Source organism: Pelecanus crispus, chromosome 3, assembly GCF_030463565.1.
Source record: "Pelecanus crispus isolate bPelCri1 chromosome 3, bPelCri1.pri, whole genome shotgun sequence".
In the NCBI taxonomy this organism is placed as follows: Eukaryota; Metazoa; Chordata; class Aves; order Pelecaniformes; family Pelecanidae; genus Pelecanus; species Pelecanus crispus.
The window spans coordinates 2,566,458-2,589,891 of record NC_134645.1 but is presented as its reverse complement, the minus strand read 5'-3'; the positions used below and the strand labels follow the sequence as shown (position 1 = coordinate 2,589,891).

Here is a 23,434-nt window from a genome sequence, read left to right as displayed (position 1 = left end):
GCTCAAAGAAGCCTCAAGTGAGCATCAGGAAGTCAGTCATAAAATACTTTAACACTGGGCTTTAGAAGCAATAGATTTTTGAAGGTTGGGAGTCCTATTTAGAGGCTTCTGTGATTTTTTTCAGTCCCTATATATAAGTGGGAACTGAAGATCTAAGTACCTTTCGAAAATCCAGACTAACATAGGGATCCCATCCCCTTCCTTCTCCGCGTTTAATTTGCGTTCTTTTTAAAAAATTAAGTAGCGTTTTCTGATAAGCCTACATAGTTCTATTTATGCCAATGGAAAATTTCTAGCATCCGTATGTGACTTGGGTTCCTATCCTCCATTTTCAAAGAGGTTTTAGCATTTAGGTGCTTGAATGATCACTAGACTCTAATCATGTAAAGCTACTTAACAAACTTAGCTTTTGGAAATTTTACTCGTAGGATGCTACTGTTTCTCAGGCGTACATTGTATTCATGTGGGGCCAAATCTTTTTCTGTTGCAAAAGTCTCTTCAGCTGCAGTAATAGACGGACTTGGCTCCTTACAGTTAAATAGACAGTACTTCTGTTGTGCATTAACAGGAATTGGGTGATTCAGTAAATGCATGAATTAGCTGTTTTCCTTTGGGTTTGCGTTTTCATAGCTACGGTAACTTCGGTGTTGTCAACTCAGCATGTAGTCATTCCTGTAGAGATTGAGAATTGTAATATAATTTGTTGTCCACTTACCCCTTTGGAAGAAAAAGCCGCCAAAGTTACAGCTCGCTGCTACGTTTGGCAGATCGCTGGTGTCACCTACAAACGAAGAAAATATTCTCAATCCTAATGCTGAGTCAGTGTCTGTTAGTAACAAGTTCCTCAAAATAACTTGAGGATAGTAGATGGAACAAGTGGATCTCGGCATTGGAAGGACAAATTTGTCACATGTATAGTTCCTCTGCAGCAGAGGAGTTGCAACAAGATTTAGCTTGCTTGACTGTGACTAATTACATTAGCCGACTCGATTCTTTTTTTCTATAGAGCTATTAAAGTAATATCCTAAGCAGCATAGCATGCTTATGCACCTACAAAGTACAGCTCAGTGGATTCATTGATATTTTAAATGCGTCTGCTGCAGTTGGTAGCATTGCGATACTTTGCTAATTGGTTTCCGTAATTGTTGCCTGCGATTAAAATTCCTGCACTGCAGACAATTCAGTGCTTTTGGGCACAGGAATAATGAAGATGCCTACCTAACTGCAGGGCAGAATATTTAAAATTCTTCCTGAAGTTATTAGTCTGCGTTGATATGAATAGCTGCTGAGCGTAGTCTTGTTTGAATTTTGCAAAGTCTTATTTATATATGTAGTCCCGCTGTTATAAACTCTAACCGTTTATTGTATGTCTCACAATATAAATTGTTCTTCCTAGACTGCAGTTCCTGGAGTCATGTGATTAAAAAGCATGTGAATGAATTTCCAGCTGTCATGGGATCCTTCCCCATTGCTAGAGTGCTAATGGGAGAGAGGATGAAGTACGGGGGGATAGAGGCCCATCGGTCCCTCTGGGAAACCGGCCCCAGGATTGATGGATGTTCACCTGTTGGAAGGCAGTGAACAAGGTCAAAATTCAGGAAAACTGGCTGCTTTTTCATAAGAAGATTTTCATACTGGTCAGCTGGGTCAGTCCAGAGGTTCATTTATTCCAGGATTCAGCCAATGACAGATGCTTTAAAACAGCATATAGGAACAAGGCAAGGAGAAAGTGATGCTTTTCTCACTTTGTTCCCCAGCCCCAGTAAAACCGACGTACTCACAACAAACAGTATCTTAGTCGCTTCCCGAGATAGAGGCCCTCTCTGTATATGCTTGTTGTTCCTGCACAGCAGTGCTGCACCAGTAGCCTTTTTTCTAGCTTCCCAAGGTAAATAGCATTGCATTTCCCTTAGTGGCAAACTTTGAGTTTGTTGAAATATGCTTGATTACTTTTCCAAAGTCAGGAATCCCGAGTAGCCTAATTTTTAATTTTTTTTTTTTTTTTTTCCTCTCTACAGCAATGCACAGATGGCTACGAATGGGATCCCGTTCGGCAACGGTGCAAAGGTACAGTAAATAACATTCAAAGACAGATTTGCCATTGGTATTTTTCAAGTATTATCATTACACACCCCTGTTTTGGACAAGGAGGTGTGCTTGCATGTCTCATTGTGTTATTTGTATTAATGGCTGTTGCAGAAGGTTCGACTGTTAAAAGCATGACTTGTGTTGTTGCTAACCACAGATATTGATGAATGTGAAATAGTCCCAGATGCATGTAAAGGTGGGATGAAATGTGTTAACCACTATGGAGGATACCTCTGTCTACCTAGAACAGCACAAATTATTGTAAATGAGCGAGAAGAAGCAGCAGCTGAATCCAATAGTGGTCGAAACAACGTCATTCGGCGGACTCCAGCTGATCCTCACCGTGCCCCTCCAAACCCAACTCATCAAATTCAGTGTGCAGCTGGGTACGAGCAAAGCGATCACAACGTGTGCCAGGGTAAGCAAGCTGCCCTATGTTTTACTTTCCGTATAATTGGAGCGTATGTGATAACAAATCTAATGCCTGGAAAATGACAGCCTTTAACTCTTGCATTTAATAGCATATATTGTTGCACCGTTAAACTGGACACGTACATGCTTCCTTAAGATACGCAAATAACGTACGTGCGTGTTGTTATTGTTCAAGGTAACAGAACTTGCAGTTTGTTGCAGCCTTACATTCTGTTCCATCTATTTCAGGCGAATGAATAGAATTAATTCTGTCATCTGTAGATCCTCAAAAAACCAAACTTAATGCAAGTAAGCAACTTTAGTCAAACACTTTGTATTATATTAAGTATGTCCAGGAGAGGCAGTGCTCTGAAAAAAGTAGGCAACATAGCAAGTCATATTGCAGATGATTTCTAAAGATTTGCAAAACTATGTATTTTTCAGTAAGTGAATGCTGAATGGAACAAAAATTAACCACCGTATGAACTTTTGCGTAGACCAGATTGTAATGCAGAAGAATACAGTGTTTTTATTCTGTATGATGAAGCAGTAGGAACCAACCATCTGAACAGCTTGTGCTCTTCTGATCTCTGCACAAGTATTTCTGCGCAGACCCTGCCAGCTTACTTCCAGTCATAGTCTAGCCAGTCTCCGAAACTATGGCAATGAAGAGCTTTCATCTGAGTGTACAGACACCACACACAGTGCCAAAATTCTCAGGGTATTAGCAATGTTAATTGTATGCGTTCAGGAACCAGACTCGCAAGCACTACTGTAAACTAAGACCGTTTCATTTATTATTTCATATAAATAGTTTACTCTTATACTTGCTGAAGTAACAAATGTTTCGTCCGCTGTTTTGTTTTCTTTCATAAAAATATATTCTACTCCGTCTTCATAAACTTGGGTTTCAAGCATGTTAGTGGGATACCCGTGCAAACAGGGGGCAAAACTTGACCCCATGGTTCATCTTTTCCACTTTGTGGCCCGTAACAGTATAATCATACAAAATAGTACTTGAGTGACTATAATCAGGGCAAGCTGTAATATATAGTGGTAGCTCCTTTCTCTCTGGTATTCATGTATACAGAACATTATTTATCACTAGTAAGTAAATCCCCTGTCATTCTGAAGCATAGCAATCATCACAGAGGCTGGATAAGTTATTTTTGTAGGCGAAGCCTCAGAGTTGCGTTTCTGGCTTATCTGCTAATGTTCAACATTTCTGTCACTCGAATTCCAGAATGTCAAGTAAAGAACCTACCGCAGGAGGTCAGCACCACGATCCCCTTAACCCTCAGCGTTCACTTAGGGTTATCGAGGGAAGATCAATGCCAAGGATGGCAAATGGTTTTTTCCTCAGTTGAACTTAGCAAAGCAGCAGCAGAACCGGGAACAGAATTCCGGGCTCCTGTGTTTGATCCGGCACTCCCTCCTTCAGGTGCTGCTGCGTTACTGTGGCTGGCACTCATCTTCGCTGCTGAACTGCAATAAACCGCTTCAGCTTTTAGCGTGTGACAACATTTCTGTTTGATTAAAAAAAAAAAAAAAAAAAATGCAAGGAATGCTAGAAAATTTCCAAACGTGAACATCACTTTTGCTACAATGGCTTCCGGTGTATAAATCGGGGATAGCATAGGAAAGTTTAACAGCGTGTAGTGCAAATACCTTATATTCCAAATATATGGTGAGAGTTAGGGTGAACTTGGAGACTGACAACTGGTTGAGGTTTCTGTTTTGTTGAGGAGAAAAGTGGTGGTGATGCCTTACTCTTATTTTACTCCATGCTCTGGCTTTGTGAAACTTGCAAGTAAATATCTATGTTCAATTCATAAATCTTTAGTTAATTTGTAACGGCTACTAACTGTTATTATAGTACCAGTACTTTTTAACTAGCAGAAACACAAACTATGGTGAAATCTTGGGCTTGACTGAATTGGAGTTTTGCTACTAATTTCCTCATGCCAAAATTTCAATCTAAATGCAGAAGGCATGGAAATATTAGTGTTTAAAAGCTGAAATGTATTGTACTGAATGAATTCCAGCTGGAAAAGGGGTAGTGGACAGTGTGCTTGAAAGAAAGGATAAAAGACTTTTGGAGCACTTAAAGCATGCATTCAACTTCATGATCTGCATGCTTTTCACTGCTGAAAATTCCTTATAAAAGCTAATCTTGATCAGCAATGGTCCCACTGTGGATTTATTTAATTATGGTTAAAAGACTTTGCTATGATAACTGCTTGAGGCTCCTAGGGAGTGTAACTTACACATATAGTCACACTTAAGCTTGTTTTATTGTTTAGTAAATCAAATATGAAGTCCAGCTCCTTCTAATTGTTTGCAGATGTATGACATTTTCCTTCCAGTCCAGCAGCACTAAGTATTTTATAACCAATGTGAAAGTGTGGAGACCTCTGTTTAAAACAATAACATGCTCTGCGGAGCTGTGTTACTGACATCATACTAGAGCGTGAGGGGCCTTCTGTTTTAATACGAATGTCCACTCCCTTTTTAAACATCGACTAGCGAGGGTATGATAGGCCAAACACGCTCATGTTGGTTTCTGTGCTTGGGATAAATACGTGTAAATGACACTAGTCCTGTTGGGCTTTCAGAGGCTCGAGTGACGTGCCGAGCTCCATCGTTGGGTAAAGCACGATGCAGCGTGGCCAGATCCTCTTTCTGTTGACGGGAATGAGAAACATTCCGAAGGGCGCGTGATTCTCTGCCCTTCTTAATCTACCAAAACATGGCCATGCGCCTGAGTTACAAAAGATACTTAATACCTTCTTAACTTCTGACCTGGAGAAAACAAGTGACAACTATGATATTTATCAGTGTTGAGAGTTTTCTGTCCGCAATGCGTGCTGTTACTTATTAGAGACCGCGTAGCGCACGAATAGCACGGATGGCAGGTTGACAGCAAACCACGCTGCCTTGCAGAAGACAGCTCCACGGAAATCACTGCACTTTCCTATGATATCCATCATTTTTAGTACAAGAGCATGTTTCTGATCAGTAGTAGTATAACTGCGTCGATGTTAGAAGCATGGGTAGCAAAAATTTCCTGGGAAATTCTTATGATACTGTATGTGAGCAGTAAGTGCCAGGAATCCCCAAAACCAATGAAAAGATGAGGGGAAATTCTTCTGGAAGATCTCTGGCGTAGAAAACATACAGAGCACTGAGTTTCGTGCTTCAACTTAAAACGCTTTAACTGTACCTTATATTCTGAGTTTATGACCTTAACTAATCCCATCTCTGTAGTCTGTTCCCACTTCCCTGTCATTTCTAAATTTGTCTTTAACTCAAAGGGCTGCTGAATTCGTCACTAAGGTAGATTCCCATATGGAGCACCTGCCAGCACTTCCAGGAAGCTGTTCTGACCTGTCATTGCAAGAGTATCACTCAAATTGGGAAAAGGGGAAAAAAAAAAAAAAAAGTAAGAAATATTTTTGAGCAAATTACTGAGTTAGCTAATATTCACAGCCACTTTTTGCCTGGTTAAAAAACATAAATAGCTGCACTCTGTTGCCTGCGTACGAGACCAAGTTGTATTTCTACTGTGTTGTTAGGCTCTCTGTGATTTGAGTCTGCTCCTATTGAAGTCAAAAGAAAATCACCCAATTAATTCAATTTTGTCAAATCTAGTCTGCAAGAAACTCCTTGTAGCTTTTCCTACATTGTTAATGACACTTGAATGAAAAAAAGACCAAGCAAAGGTACCAAATAACCTGTAAACTTGAGAAGGGAAAAGAACTTTTATTTTGCCTTCCTATCACGCTGGCAATACAAGCAATACAGTAAGCAAACTTTTTTGCTCCTCAGCAAGATTAGCTTCCTATATTTCTCTAGTTTCCTTATAACCTTTTATGCTACTGTGATTATAAAATACAGGGAGGAGAGAGGTTGTAATAAAAGATATCAGTGCTTTCTTATGTGGGAAAGAGAGATGCATTTTCTAGATAGTTCTGCCTAGACTTGGTGGACATTGGTTGCTTGCTTCCTTCCTTCTGGGGGGAGGAAAGGAATTAACTTGTCTTCTGTGCTGTGGTTATTTTTCCCCTGCAAAATCATTTTAGGGATCCCTTCATTGGTAGGGGTTAGGAGAGGGTTTTGTTTAATTTTCTGTTACTTTTCAAAGTTACTTACCATGCTCAATCTAGGCTTTTACCTCAAGTAGTTAACTAAGTGTAAATAAGTTAAAGAAGAAGCCTAAATTCATCTTTCTTTTTTTTTTTTTTTTTTTTTTTCCCTAAGGAGAGAAGGACAAGGGGGAGCAGTTCATGATGTTTTGTTTTCTATACAGAAATCACTTTATATTCTATACACGTGTGTATATATATATATGAGGGATGCAGAACTAGCATATGAAGGACATAAATTAAAAACTGAGTTGTGACAAGTTTATTTCCAGAATTGTTCCTCTCAACACCACCAGACCTGTTTAGTTTGAGGAAAGGGTGAGGGGAGAGGCTGTGGTAGGAAAAATAGGGTCTAGTTCTCTGATTTAGGATGCCATTAGTTCATCAAAGTGCTTATTTAGGCACAGTTCATACACACGTTTGCCGCAATACTTCAGGAAGTGGAGAATGCTTGTTGCCAGCGGTAGCCACCGTAAGAGACTGACCTGGTTACACATGCCATTTGAATACTAATTACTTGGAAAAGCCGTAGGAATTTTACAGGTCTAAAAGAATCCACAGAAGGATACAAGCTGACACTTTCACAGCTCTTTGTACTGAGCGCTCGTAGACACCAATTGATTTCTCGTACATTTGGGTACATCATGCAGAGATCATCTTTCATCAGCCCATCCTGAACCAATTGTTCAGGCTGTTCATCTGTGAAACCGCTGCATTTTGCTGCAAAGAGCCCTTTCTGGAGCATCTCTAATAGCCTTGAGGGACCAGAGGGGAGGTCACAAAAAAACATCTTGTTTTGAGGGCCTGGTTTTGGGCATTTTCAAAATTCAGCCACTCTGAATCATCTTCCCATCTGCGCTATTTGCACAGCTGCGAGTGTCATGTCAAGACCTTGGATGGATATTCTCCGTTCTGTCTGACCATTTTACTGTGAACATCCATCACAAGCATAAATACTAGCAGCTGCTTTACTTCCTTTAGTTAGTTACTGCTTTTCCATTTTTCTGACCCCTGCAGGAATATGCTCCATACGTTGCAGCTAAAGATTCATACCATATGCTAATCACGCTAAGCATCCTAGATTCAGGCAAGCTTCCGAAAGTTGTATTTACCTTAGCTTCTTGAATTGTGATTATGCCGGCAAGCACTAGGCTTCAAGTTTACGTAAACTCATTAGCAGTTCTCAGGGCTTCTTAGTCAAGAAAAATGAGATCATACAGTAGTCACGTCAACTGTCATACTTTCAACCGGATTTGTTGATTGTAAAGCCTGTTCACTTAGTAGCTCTGAGGAGGCTAATGTTTTGACAGACAAAACATAGCAAACATATTCAGAAGGCACATGGCCTGAAGAAAGTCCAAGCCTCCAGCCATCTGTCCTCCTTCAGAATTTCACTCTCTAAGCTGGAGGTCTTTTTCATAACGCAATCAGGAATAACACCAGATAGCAAAGGGGAAGAATGTGCTTATGTCTGATCCTGACTGGGCATCCCACTATACTTGGCACCCCATTAAAAAGCACAGAGTATTTATTTATCTCTTCGAGGAATTCCCTGTATCTGTTGCAAACACTCGGACACAAGCATCCTAAAAGTCAGTAAACCCTGCAAGGAATGATAGCTATCATCTGTTGCATTCGGTAGCATCAGATAGCATAAAATAGCATAAAATGTGATTTGTGGGAGCACGGGCTGGCTTTTGTTCCCCATTTCAATACCTGCTGTCGATGAATTGCGCTCTACAGAGTTGCAGTGATATAGAAGGTTTCCCTAGCAGTAACAGCCGTGTGAGAGCATCCTGGCAGCTGCTTTAGCACCCTTCTTGGATAATTTTATAGTGATACCATTGCCACTTTGCGGATTGATCCTCCCTCCCATGCTCCCATGAAAGAAATATAGCAATGTTCTCAATGTGTTTGCTTTGAGCAGGTCTGCAGTTATTTCATCCCAGACTACTGCATTAGAGTTCTTTAGCCTGCTGAGAAAGATTGCGTGTTCCTTCTTTCTCCAGTTGTTTGCTCAAGGTAATTTTCTCTCAACCAACACTTTTTTCTGTTTTCAAACCCGGTTCCTGCTTCAGATTACTTAGTATATAATGGAAATGCTCTTATGTGTGCTTTATTTTCATTTTTGAAGTTTGGGTTACCAAGTCACCTTTTCTAACCCTAGAACATCTCTAAAGGATCTCAGCATTAGACACACACACTTTTTAAAGGACCAAGACATTTCTTAAGCATCTCCAATGATGGGACGCTAATTTAGGAAGCTGGAAAACTAGCTCAAGAGCTGAACTCCAGAAGTGTTATTTTTCCTTATTTTAGTCTCTTTCCAAGTGATTTTCTTCATTTCTTTTTCATGCTGGCAAAGGAAGACGATAGCTACTGTTTGTATTTGCCTTTCTGTGTGTGGCAAAATAGTCCTAAAGGAAGCACAAAGCTTCCCGCAAATACAAAAGTGGTCTGTTTGATTCTTCACTGTACCACCTAGCGATGCCTATATTCCTTTGCATACCCTTTACTAAGGAAAAATGCCTGCCCCACTATAGCCAAGTGAACCAGCCTCCACCATTATTTGAATTAATTCAGTATGCTGTTTAGGCTTGCTATTTTGCCATTTTCCTACTGTCAAGGACAATGAGAACATAGGGTTATAGGACCATGCTAGTGAGATATTGTTGGTCTGGTCGAAGCCACAGTGAGAGGAATTTTTGAGTTCACCTTACCAGGTTGCATCTTAAATGTTCTGGATATTTTGTGGTATAGTCAGCTATTCTTGTACAGCACTCCGTCATGGCAACCCCTTTATCCCATGTCTGTGTGTTAACCAAGTAAGAACTATTACTTTTTGTTGATGGGTTTTGAATAAGTTGAGCTTGGCCATCACCTTTCATTATACTTCAAGAATATTTATTCTCATTTTCCTTCTGTGATGCTTTTTGAACTATTTTTTTCTGGACTATCATCATTTATGCATATTCTATAATACTTCATACAAGATTTAGGCATCCTTTCGGCTGAAGGGTTCTTATCAAAGGGAAGTTTGCCACATACCCATCACAAGTTCAATTGCTTCTATCCACAAGATCAAAAGATCTCTTCTCTCTGTATGTGAGAAGAATATATGGAATAGGTAGCCATCCATGTAAGGTTCATGGATAAAAAGCATGGTATTTCACAAAGATTGTATCTGTTTTCCTCTTTAATTTGCTAAGTTTTGGGTTTGTAGCAGCCAGAAAGCAATAGTTTTGGAGAGAAAGCTAGTTGCCATAATTCAATATACAGCAAAATTTAACCTGAAAGAACATATTAAACGCACAAGAATCCTGCTTGTACCTTCTTTCAGTTACATTTTAACTTTACTAAAAATAGAGGGATTTGCAAATTACAAAGCTATGAGGTAGTTTAGCATACATGTAGTTATTATAAAATACCTTTTACACTCATTCAGATTTGTGTTTTATTTGTTGATCTGAAATCATGTTAAAAGTTGGTTCTGTTGTACATATAATGAAGAAATTATTAATTTTTGTTATGTATAAATATATATTAAAACTTGTAGCTTTGAAGCTGGGAAAAATTACTAAGAAAACAACACGTGTTACACACACTTTTGTAAGCTACAGTGCTAAGAAAAAGTTGTTGAGGCCCAGAAATGAATTAGACCTTTTCTGGCATAATGTATCGCAATCTCTTAATGTGGCATTTTTAGAACTAGATATTCAGTAGACCCTTATCTGTTGTTGTTACCGAATACCTTAAATAAGTAACCTCACCTAACTGAAAAATGCCCCATAACTATTCTGCAGTTAGAAGGTGGGGGGTTGTTTGTTGGTTTGGGTTTTGGTGGGTTTTCTTGTTTGGGTTTTGGGGGTTTTTTACATGGCTTTCTAATTTTCATTTCTTACTGTCAGAACACTAGTTTTCAGGAGGTGGAAAAAATAGTACTCGTTTGGTCAAGGATAGTGGTGATGACCATAGATGGCTAAGCACAGAAATAGTAAAATTCTTAAATAGGGTGGTAAAGGATTACGGTGTATGAAGGTGTATCTCATGGGAAGAGATGTTTACTTTGGGAAGCTCTGAACCTGTCTTTATTAACTCCCAATTAAAAAAAATTCATGCCTTTGAGTGGACATATCCAGGCATCATTTAAGCCTATTTAAAACAGATCTGAAAAGGAGAAGACATGGCTGAGCTTTCTTGTACAAGCTGAATTTAATCTGGAGTAAACTTCTATTCTAATGCATGACCCGGTATGATATGATATAAGCAAATCTGACATTGCACTTGAGCGTGTTTAGTCCATGCACGAACAGATGTTCTGTGTAGTTTCCTGAGTACAAACAGAACTTGTTCAAGGATTTTATATTCATATGCCTGCATGGGTGGGATTTCTGTTAACAGGTAACCGGTCATAATGTATGCAATCAAACCTCAATAGATAGTGAAAGCAACAAGAGAGTACGGTGATTTCAAAGTTTCAAGCCTGAATGGCTTCAGGAATGGTTTTTGTCCATCAACACCAGTAAAATCTTCAGCTTGAGTTTTCAAAGTAATTGGTCACTGTCTACCCATTAATCTTTTTCAAAAAGATGGTCTTTGTAGAGGAGAACTGGCCTTCTGCTGGCCTCTGAGTAAATACTGATCTCATTACTTCAATACTATTGACACCTAAATTCCACTACCAGCTGTGACTTGCACCAAAAGAAAAACTTTTGATAAGTCTGATTGCTGTGTAAAACTGGTGTTTATACGAAGATTTAGAAGTTTGGGTTTCAATAATTAAAATTCACAAGAGTTAAAGAAATCCGGGGGAAAAAGATAAGACATCTTATAGGATGAAAGAATACCATGATGCCAGAAAAACAGTAATAGGGATCATCAGTTACTGCATATTTCTTAGCATTAACAATTTAAAAAGAAATCCTTGTCAATACTGTAACAGCTGCCTGTTCTAACTGAAGTAGTTAGAATTGGAAAATGCAAGGACTTTTGACAGGTAACAATTTTCTGTATGGTTTTAAAGAGATTGCCAATAAGATAACGTTTAATAACAGACTAGCACAGAGGGAAAGGAACAAAACATGGCAAAGTGAGCAGAAATTTAAGTGTGATTTTAGTTGACAACCTAGTTTATCAGAAAGATGGAAAAAGCAATATCTTTCTTGTCTATACTTACTCAGTGGAGAATTTTGGATATCTGGGCTGCATTAGAAAAGAGCTGGAATTAAATACACATTTAGAAGCAACAAATACAGTTCAGTATTTGGAGAAGGTTCATCTAAGTTGATAAAGAGCATCATTTCAAGAAATAGATATCTTTGTCAAGTGCCTTAAAAAATAGTTACCAAGTTCTGCATCAATTTTGAAACCATTTTGGTTTGCATCTGCGTTACCAGATCTTACTTGTACTTTTATATCTCGTAGTATTTAAAGCACTTTCTCAGTAGATTAATTTGTTTTCAATGGACTTTCTTATCACAAACAAGTTCTACACATAGCTTTTAGATGATAAAGGTAAAACCAGATAAAACAATGTGTTGCCTGTCACACTTAGGGCTCGTTAAAAGCAGTAATATTCAATAGGAAGTGTTGTAGTTAGCGCATAGTCACATCAGAAATAAGCAATGCTTTGGAGCACGCACTGATCTGCCGGCATAGGCTGTGGAAGATGCCTTTATTGCTCCCAGAAGTTGTTGGAGACTAAAATCAGGAAAGTGTCCAGAATCCAAAAGTCATTCCCATTTCCCAGGGGTCAAGAAAAAAAAAAAAAAAACATTCTTATCTGAAGTCATGCTGCTTGCATTTACTCTGCATCTAGATCTTCCTCAGTCTTACCTGTCTTAATTTGAAGGATCAAGACAGATTTTCTTTCCAGCTCGCTCTTTGGGTGTTACTTGAGTAGAAAAGGAGTTCAGGATGGTTGCAAGACCCTAAGTAAAGATATTGCCAATGCTTCTAGGCCCAGTATTTTTTACCCAGTGCAGAGGCACTGTGCAAGCAGATAAAAATGATGGTCTTAAGCCAGCAACATTGTACTGGTTGAGTACCTCTTGGGCTGCTGGACTTGCAGAAGCAGGAGAGCATTACAGCTCAAATGTGCCTGAGGTGGAAGAGAGTTACAACCGTCACCCTGATAGGGCTTGTGCACTCCAAAAGTTGGGTGCAGGAGAAAACTACTAGTTTTTCCCATCGTAAACACTGTTTGACCATTATTTAAGCAATCTGGAAAAATGTATTAATAAGTTTTAATCTATTATTCAGTGTCTGGCAAATTATTATTCTGGGGAGGGGGCTGCTTTTTTCTGTGTTCCTAGATAAAGTATTCCTCTATCAGAAGGATCTATATGCCTATAAGAGGGAAAATTCTCCATTTCTAGAAGATATCTTTTATGAAAAGCTTGCTTCGTTATGTATTTAAATCAAAATGCTCTCTCCATTATGATTACACTCAAATTTCAGTATTCACCGTTAAGAGAACCTCTTCCTTACTATGTATGCAGATTTATAAGGCTCCAGGCACCTTTGAAATAAATTGAAAGCACAGTCATGTAATAAAGCCAAAACCAGAAACTAGCCAAGGAGATCCACCCAGCAACACCCTCGAACACCCTCAGCCTCTTCCCCTAAGCACAGCTTTAGAGCGCTAGTCTTGATCTTGTCTCCGCTTTCTCCACCCTGGTGAAAGCTTCCTGGGGGATTCCCCAGCTAGCAGAGAAGCCGGAGCTATGCGAGTGGCTGTTCGTGATGCAGAAACAGTTCCCGTGCTTGATTTTCTTACCTATCAAACAGCTCATGAGGCGCGCGGCTGTTTGCAATACTGCTCAGCCCATTTCAAGGGGAATATTGCAAAACAAGAGCAGCTCACAGCAGGAGAAAGCAGCACTTAGGGGATGAGCAGAGATTTTAACAACTGAGAGAGATAAGCATGGCAAAACCGTACAGAAATAATGAAGGGGTTGGAGAAAGCAGACTTGCAGCTGCCATTTCCCACTTTGGAACATGGCAATTCAAAACTTCATTTATGATGCTGAAAGGGGGTATAGTCAGAGGACCCCAGAAAAGGAAATGCTTCCTGAACTTGCTGCTGTAGGACACAAGGCCAGCAATTTAAGAACTTCATTAAACAAAGGTCTGGACATTTTATACAGCGAGACCAGAAATTGAAAAAAAAAAAAAACCCAAACTTTTGAAAGGGATAACAAACCTAATGTATACATTTAAAGCAATTTTTAATTATTAAAGAATGTCAGGATGAGGTTAATTGTTGGAAAGTAGATTGGCAATATCTGTACGCTTCTGAGGTATCTCATGCCCAATCTGAGAAAGCATAGCATGTTAAATTTTGCACCTTTCTGCATTTGGTGACTGCTACCTGTGGACTGAGCGTAAAGCCCATTCCCCAGAGCTTTGATTAATCTGTCTGGTGGACATCAGATGTTCAGTATCTTAATGGAACCATTCCCTGCCCTACAAGCTGCAGAAGGTTGAGACTTTTTTTTTTAACAGAACAAAACAGTGTAATTGTGTTGAAAATTAAAACCATTGGGAAATTCAGACAAAAATTTCTGTAATTCTGACAATGTGATGTATAAATAATCTGTTCTGAGTGTTAGCTGTCAAATGCAATTTAAAACATTCCTATATTGAAAAGAAATCAAGTATTAATATCAGAACATTTTCATCATAGGAATCACAGTTTGTTGTTGTAGGGAAAAGCATGCAATACTGAAATTCAGTGACATCATTTTGCGCTGCCCCAGCTTTCAGGGGCCTTACTCAGGCTCCGTTCTTCTGGAGAACACGTGCATGTAGAAGGAAATCTGTCCTGCTCTGAACAGCTTAGCGGTGCATGCGCTTGCATACCTTAACAAGCGCACGCTTTACACAACACTATTACTGCGTTTAGTGTTGTATTTGGGACAAAAGCAGCAGCAGCAGCTTATATCATTCTTTGCATCTGTCATGTCCAACCTAGCCAAAAACTGGCCTCAGCAAATTCTGGCTCGTGGATGCTGTAGGGAGCCCCGGGGGCTCCATACACATGCCTCATCTGTGACCAAACAGGGGCTAAGGAGCCATTTCACAGCGCCTTGTCCTCAGGGTGGAGTCACACTCCTACGACAGCTATGATCATTAGGCTGAAAGCAAAATATTAAAGAGACCAAAGGGACCAATTGGGATTTTCACAGACTGAGTGGCCACTCAGGGGGTTCAGCCAGAAAGAACGATCCTAAGTGTCTAAAAATATGAAAAATGGCAAAAAGGCGACACAAAAATGTTTTTTAATTTGGCCGTAACATTCCAAGCATGACAGCCGTGGGATCTGCCTGGATCAGCTCAAAAACGTCTTTGCGGAACACCACAGAAGCTCACGCAACGCATCAACGTGCACTCCAGCTTTATGGCATAAAGTTACAGAACCGTCTCTGTCACACAAATTCAGATTCAAGACAGCATTACTGTCCCATTGGGATGCAATTGGGATGGGCTGGGTAGACAACAGCCCTTAAAAACTGGAATGATAATATGCAGGTTTTTCCATTCCTATCATTTGTCCTTAATTTGAAAAATTAAATGCTTATGTCCCATTGTTAACTATTCTTAGCACTAATTTCACAATTTAGCCCAGTGATGACCAAATGGCTTCCTTACAGTTTTTTTTCCTCTCAGTTCACAGCTGTCCTGAATTTATTTAGCTTGGTGCTTAGGTTGCATAAAAAAAAGTTTTGTGACTCAGCCTCCATAAATGTTTTCATCGGAAACCTCACTTGACTCAACTACTGCCTGAAGAACACTATCTGTAAAAAGTCAGAGGAAAGAAAGGTAGTCCAGTTCTCTGTTCTGGTTAATAGCTTAGAGTATATTTACAGCATCAAAGAATAATTCAGGTGAGAAGGGACCGCGGGAGGTCTCTAGTCCAACGTCCTGCTCAAAGCAGGGTCAGCTCTGGGATCAGACCAGGTTCATCAGACCCTCAGACCGGCAAGGTTTAGCCAGTCAGGCCTTGAAAAGCCCTGTGGATGGAGAGTACGCAACCTTTCCGGGCAACCTGTTCCACTGCTTGACTGCCCTAATGGTGACAGTTCAGTCACCTTATATCACCTATATATCACCTTTCCCTTATATCCAGTCAGAAGCCCTCCTTCCAATTCACCCTAGACTAAGAGACACAGACAAAAGGGCCATGCTAAAGATGCAGACTTTCTCTCTCCCCTTCATTTTTCAAGCTCGTTTGCATGGGTCCCTTAGTTTTACTTAGCAAACTATTTAGAATTATTTATTATTTCATTTGGGTGTAGCACAGAGAGGGTACCAGTCAGCAGGGAAAGTTTCCTTCTGGAAGGCACTGTATGCACAGATGAGCAAAAGCGCTCACATGAGAAAGCCGTCCATCTTCATACTTTTAAATATTTGGCTTGCATTCCTTCTTTACTCTATTTTCTTCACCAAAATTAAAAAAAAAACCAAAACCACACCTCCTTGAGTTTTACTTACCACTAAGACCATTTCCTACTGTACTTTTCAGAACTGAAATTTTTATAAAACTGTGCTGTATTTATGGGAAAGACTGGTTTGTTTTTCTTACAAAGGGTGAAGGTGAGGAAGTGCTTTCCATAAGGGAAAGCAACACAGTTCTGGGGCAGCCCCGAGTAGCACAAACATTTTCATGGAAAGCAGACTAGCTAGTGAGAAGCTGAACATCATTCCCAGCCCCCCGTGGCCCAGCTCTTGTTACAAGTGAATCTCTGCAGCTTTTTCAGTTTCAGATTGTAAAAAAACCAAACAAACAAACCAACCCACCACCAAAAAAACCCCAATGCGTATCCACAAACCAGGGGAAAAAAAAGTTTCACTGCTCAGTGTCTATGCTACTGAGCATGCAAAGCTCTGAATAAATGCAAAGATTTATTCCTAGCTAGCGCCCACCAAACTTCTTAAAGTACTGAAAGTATATCAAGACTGCTTTTAATAAACAAAACCACTGCTTCTACTTCGAGGTGTCATATTAAGACACATTTAGTTGTGCTCCAGCATTTAAAGCACATGCTTGGATCCCAGCAGTTTCAGTGACATCTTTGCACATGCCTAAGTTTACACAATTACTTAATGCTGTCCTGAAGAGGAATGCTGTCCTGAATTAGTCCTTCACCTTGTTGCTAGGAACTTTTATTTTAAAAACCCTAACCAAAAAACTTGCCGGAGCAAGCCTGCAGTACCAAGCACAGACCGATCCTATTCAGGGGTGGGTAGGAAATGCTCGAAAGTATAGGAGGGAGTAGCCTCGGTCCGAAGGAACGGTGCTGTTTACCCAGCTTGCAGTTACATTGCTGGGACACAGCTTTCAGATAATTCTGCTGAGTATCCCAGCTTGTCTCACATCTAGCAGTGCTGTCCCTTTTAGATACTCTTCATGTCATTTTTGTGTCTCTTTAATTCTTGATTCTCTCTTCCTCTTTTCCTTACTCAAACTGGCAACAAGTGCCAAAAACTGACTGAAAACAGCAGTTCACACTGTGATCCTGGATAAATTACTATACAATTAGCAACATCGCAACGTGAGTTTCAAAATGTTAATGAAATAAAGCTGTTCCTTTAGGAAACTAGATACTTTACAGTTTATGATTTATGGTGACTCTAAATAGGATTGCGAACCATTTACAGTGCCAGATGAAAAATTGCCACTTTTACTAACCAGATACTTCATGCCACTTCTGTAGGAAGTGATGCCTGGCTTGACTAAAATAATCATCTCCTCAGTAGCCTCTCTGTAAAATCTTATCCATTACTAGAAATTGAATCGCAAAATCGTTACATTCTGAAAATCAGATACATTTTCTTCATTATGAGGAGCAGAATGATGCAGCGGACATGACTGGTTTGGGACAGAATGACAGGTAGCTGTATGGTCACAGAGAGTTCTTTCCATGAACTTTGCAGATTCATTTTCTGGCTGGAGAGGTTTTGCTCTCTACTACTGGACATTTCGGGCAAGCACAAGTACACGTAATCAGTATGAAGCCTTATGGGGTAAATAAAAATTACTGCACAAATAAGAAATAATAAATCAAGCCCGAGTTTTAGGTCAATATCCAGAATTAACCTATTTACTGAATGTTCTGTAGATAAGAGATCATTGTTCTTTGCTTTGAAAAGATTTCTGTTTCTAATATGTATTCAGCCATTACTTATCTAATATGCTTTGCTTCCTTTTTATTTTCCTTTCATTGAAAGTGAGACCTAACCCCTTAAAAATCATTTGGACTTGATCCTAAAACACATTGAACACTTCCCAGTCCTTTCAAAAATAATAGGATACAGTTTTCATTTCTCTGAGGTGTTTTTGAAACTCTGAAATCAGTTCAGAAGATCCTATCTTGCTATTATCCAAGACATTGTATTTCTTTTCTTTCGTATTGATCTTTTTGCCTGTGCATGAAATCTCCAAAGCACACTAATAGTCTGTTAGATCCTAAATAAGTTTAGATACAGATACAGCTACAGAGCATGTTCAGCTAACTGCTAGAAACCAGTCTTGTCATTGGTCTTCCACCAGTGTTTTGCATATTTATTGGTAGCTTCCAATTAATTAAAACCAGCCTCTAAGTCAATGGAGTTGGTTAGGTGCTATATACGAAACTTTTCAAGCTACTTAAGCCTACGTGTTTACAGTCTGTTAAAAAACTTCTCCTCCTCTTCAGTACTCCCTGTCTGGAAATGTTGTACTTTGCAAAAGCTTTTTAAAAAAAAAAATACCTTTACAGGCCACAAATATTACCTAGCAGAGCAGTTCTTGCTATCCTTTGAAATCCTCCACTCTCTCCTCTCAGACTGTAGATTGTTTGAGAGTGGCACTGTCTTTTGGTTCAGAGTTTGCATATCAGCGGAACAGGGGAAACTTTTCTCCATGACAAGGGCTTCTGTAAGCTAACAGCACAGAGAAATACAAGTACCACGTTAGACCTCTTGAGCTTACACAATAAATTTGATTAGCCTGGAAGAAGGCTTAACGTCGCAAACAGAGGTTTTGGTTATTCAAGCTGACAACAATCATAGTAGCATAAATGATAATAGGATTGGTAAAATTATCAAACAAGTTATTTTAAAACACTTTAGCTTCGGAATTTTAAGCAATTCTCCCCGTTATCCTACTGGGAAGAAATGAGTGTGCTTGTAGAGGTTTACTTTTCCTCCACTATAAATAGACCGTCTCACGAATACTTAGGTACCCATCTCTTTGCTTTACCTTTTGGTTCTATTCTTTGCTCTTGGCATTAATTATTTTGATATAATTAGTCTCCCCTAGAGTAATCTTCTGTCAGTTCATCTCTTGCCTCATCAGTTATTGGAAGAGAGCACTTCATGAAGAGCCACTAGTCAGTTTTTTGCCACCCAGCAGATGAAGCAGCATGGCATGGACTTTCCCCCCCAAAGTGCACAGCTGCAAAGCTGAGTGGACAATCACACTGGAATTAAATCCATCTGGAAAACATTTGAGGCAGCAAGACATCTATGAAAACTTTGAGTGTGATTGACAGCTTTTTCCAATAGCTTTGATAGAAGTCTAAATTGAGAAATCTCTTCTCCCATCCTGCAAGAATTTATTATGAGTAAAATTTATTTTGACCAACCAATATTGGCCTGTATTCAATAGCATATGAGGCCCTTATGTTCCCCTGTAGGCTTGTGCTCATTAGTTAACCTCTGCAATGGTCATGGAAAGGACAGATTAGACTTTAATCAAACATTTAGGACTTTCTACTTAGAGCTAGAGACAACTGGGCAATGAAACAGTTACGCTGAGCAAAGCACTGACAATGTTCTGGACATCCCTCAGAAATGCCGAGATGCGGACAGGCTACGTATCCTTGGCATTTAGCTCATACACTCACTTTGCACAAAAATCAAAATCTGGGACCTCGTGCCTTTTAAAGGGGGAATGGAATAGACTGAAAACCAAGCAAAATACCTTCTGAAAAAAAGATGAAGAGAAGGAAGGGCCTCAATGCTACCTTTTCAGGAAGGATGGCGAAAGCTTCCCACTCATCTTTCTTCCTGGAGCCAGGAGCGAGAGAAACATCTCATGCCACAAAGTATTAAAAAAACTTGTCCAGTGAATCTGTCAGGGCGTGTTCCTTCCCTTCCCCATGGTAGCTACAGAGCCGATTCCTATTTATTCCTGCAGGTCTCTGGAGGCAAAAAGCCTGCTTTGGATGGGCATCTGTACTAACAGTTGTCCCAGAGTAGATCTCCTCCTACACGGATACTAGGCTCCACACGGCTGCTGCTTTTCACTGCCTGCCAGTGACCCGGAGCCAAAAGACTCGCCTGACATTGAGCAATTGCTCGTACTAGTGTACCCCTCGGAGGGCCGAAATGGTTAATTCCTCAATGTCCTTGGCTATACTGCCTACTTCACATCAACATGTTCTGGGGAGCGCCCACACTTTGTCACAACCACAAATAGTTTCAAAAACAACAATTTTCTTTAATTCGGTTGTAAACTACTCTCTCAGGAATTTCATCAACTTGCAGAGAGTAGAAGGGATTGTCAGAGGAGCTTCTTGTCCTTTCATGACCATCTTGCAAAAGCTGATTTTCTCACCAAACTGTGTTTTGACAAAGTGTGTTTGTCTCCCAGTGCTCACTTACCTGTGTTCTGTACATTTTGAGATCGTCTCGAGACTTGCACAGCACTGTATCTATTTTAGATTGTTTTTATTGGCAGCTAGTGTATACTACCATGCACCCACGTGAACAAAATTACAGAGCCCAGACAACTTTTGTACAGAGTTCCTTTGGCCACAGCTTCTCTGTGGGTTTCATTTGGCAGAAGTGATATCAAGCAGAAGTCTTTCCCTCAGCTTCTGATGTAAACTAAAATACACCTTATAAATAGAAAATACAGGCGCTGAGAGCAGCGCCTTTGGGCAAACAGCCACCTTTGGGCTATGGGAAAAATTCAGTTAGATATGATTCATAAATATAATGAATAGGGTGCCATAAACTCGCTTTGCTGTTCACAAAGGCGCATTCTCTGCCTTGAAAAATTAGAAGGGCAGAACCCAGAGGAACAGGGAAAGAAAAACAGGACGAAAAGTAAAAGTGGGAAATTTAGGGGGGGGGGGGGGGGGGGGAAGTGGGCTTGAGTTGTCAGAGTGGAAGGTATAATTTTGACCACCATCAAACAATGGAGTAAACCAAGGGGCTTTGTTAGGCACTGAATCCCTCTACATCTGACTTCTGATGAGCTCCAGGTTTAATTTTGCAAAACTTGAAGGGTAGTACATTTCAAAAAGAAGTTAGTTTGTTCTTGAAGCTCTAGCGTAGTTGAAGGTTCCTATTGATTACAGCTGGAGCAAGCTTGTGCTGACTGTGTTTTCCTGGCAGACTCTCATTTGTAAATACCTTTCATCTCATCCAGCAGTGATAATGATGTGCTTAGATGATGTGGCAGCAATTATTTAGCTGCTGCGTTAGGTTTTCTACTTCGTGCTAGCCAAGTACCCTAGAGTCAGACCATAGAAAGGGATGCTTACATTTCATTAAATCTTAGGCTTTCTTCCGAAGAAATCATACCAGCACTATTGTAGTTTAAGTAGGCATTTCTTTCTTCACTCTCACTGACAAATTTGGAAGCAAAGGGCCCTATTCCACCATATTTAGCAAGTTTAAACACATTACAAAATAACCTTGTTATCTGATAGCACACCCCAAAGGAAAACCCCTCAAAACTTCCATTTTCCCAGGTTTCTGAGCATCCTACCTACTGAACAAAAGACGAAGCAGAAAAAAGGGGGCGGCCTCGGTTACTCTCTGAATGGATTTACACACTTGCTTAATACCATGTAAATACTGGAAAATAAAGCATGGATCTTGTCAAACTTAAGAACCTAGCAAATAAGGAGCATTAGAAACAGCACTGATAGCAAATAGAGCTGAAGTATCTACTGCCAAGTCAGTGAGAGATCCCATGTCCTGCCTGGCAATAGTCTAAATACATCCTTTCTCCCACTTCATGTGACATTTTCAGGCCAGCAATGGTGTGTGTTAGTTTAATATTTTAAAACTGGAACTTTACTGGTATTTGGCCTACTTTTTTCTATTTATTTTCTAAACAAATGATAGCCACTCCCTTCTCAAACTAACCTTTTAAGCTTCGCCAGAAGTCTGTGAAGATCACAAGGTATTGAAAAAAAAAAAAAAATCACATGCTGAGGCAAACAAAAGCAGGTTGCTCCATTTCACCATCCCAACAGCCCTGCGAGCAGACTTCAGGAGTACTCTACTTACTCTAGGAAACACTGCCGAAGTCTCATTTTCAGTGAAAAGTGCCAGGATTATGGTAGCACAGCATCTATTCTGAGGCAAACCCATGTAACTTCCCAGCCAAAGACCGGGGAGGCGGAGGGGGGGAAAAAAGCTGTCCCAATTGCTACTTCTACTTGATTGCTTAAAGGCAGCTGGGAAGTCAGATCCTTAGCCTGAGAGCAGAGTTGATCACAATCTCAAGGCAAAGTAATTTTGGAAGAAAAAATAGCTCTCTCTTCCCAAGGAAACTTCTGGTTTTTAAAATGTTAGTTTTTATTTATTACTGGCTCATTGAAAGAACAAAGTATTTTTTGGTGTCTTTTTTCTTTTTTGTTCCCAAACACAGGAAAAAAATGTGGCTAAACCCCAGAAAAATCTCAGTTTGGGGCCAAAAATAATAATAATTTTCAGTTTTAAGATTTTTTTTTGTCAGGTTTTTGAAAGAACAACAAATACTTCCCAAGCACCGCTCCAACTTGCAATCTTCAGTAGACTGCACACCCTCAACTTATTTCGGTTACCCTCCTCGTCCATCCCCCCTTCGCCCGCAGCCCACCGTCGCCTCCCTTGGGCTCGTGTCTCGCTCTCGCCACGTCCCGGGCACGCGCAACCGCAGCAGGACACGTTCTCCTGCGCTACGCGGGGCGCCTGGCACCACCTCCGCGCTTGCTATTTAGGCATTCTTCTAACAGCTCCGTTATACTTTGAATCGGAAAAACAGCAGCAAAACACAGACCTTGGCAGGTACTTACCAGCTCTCCGGTCAAAACGTGAGCATCGAAAACGCCTTGGTGATCTAACCAGATCACACTGCTAGGCTTGAATTAGAACGAAGTGCTTGATGAACGCTATTTCTGTAAGCGAAAAGCGGCTGCATTAATAGCGTTCTTACGTATGTACCTTGCTTTTTCCCCCCCATTCTTTTCTTTAGCCTCCACTTAGTCACCTCTATCATGATACATCTTTTGAATTTTGATGTTCATTTTTCTTCCTTCATAAATATTCATACGGCCTTTTTTTTTTCCTTTCACCTTCAAAGAATAGATTTCTTTTTCCCTGGTGCCTCTGCCTCTCTTTTGATCCTGCCTGGCTTCGCCTCTTGTATCTGTTCTCTTTCAAACAAACAATTTTTAAAACTTCATTTTAAGCCTTCTTCATGTTAAGAATTACATGGAAAATTGGATTTTCCACTTAAGTTCAAATGGAGAGCCAGCAAATGTGAATTCTTAAGGCAAGACAGACAAACAAAAATTTACAAGATACTGTTCCCAGTGGTTTTGTTAGATCAGTACCACATAACACTGCTTGTTTGTAGCACAGTCAAACCAATATTGCCACAGGAATCTTAAGTTTCGCACATCCATTTCACTGCACTTGAACTGTGCAACCTGAACATTGTGTTTTTCTATCCCAGCTCTTCCAATCCCCTCCCATCCCTGGAGTATATTTTGGACCAAATCAACTGATGTGTCTTTTTTAAG

At 40.0% G+C, this 23,434-nt stretch overlaps 1 protein-coding gene across 1 annotated transcript in view; it reads left to right on the top strand.

The window, feature by feature from the left end:
• Window positions 1–23,434, top strand: part of EFEMP1 (EGF containing fibulin extracellular matrix protein 1) — a 47,307-nt gene that overhangs the window by 1,025 nt on the left and 22,848 nt on the right. Inside the window, exons 2-3 of the mRNA XM_009477928.2 lie at window positions 2,019–2,067; window positions 2,246–2,506. Coding sequence (XP_009476203.1) covers window positions 2,019–2,067; window positions 2,246–2,506 — 310 coding nt within the window. The remainder of the gene's footprint in view (window positions 1–2,018; window positions 2,068–2,245; window positions 2,507–23,434) is intronic.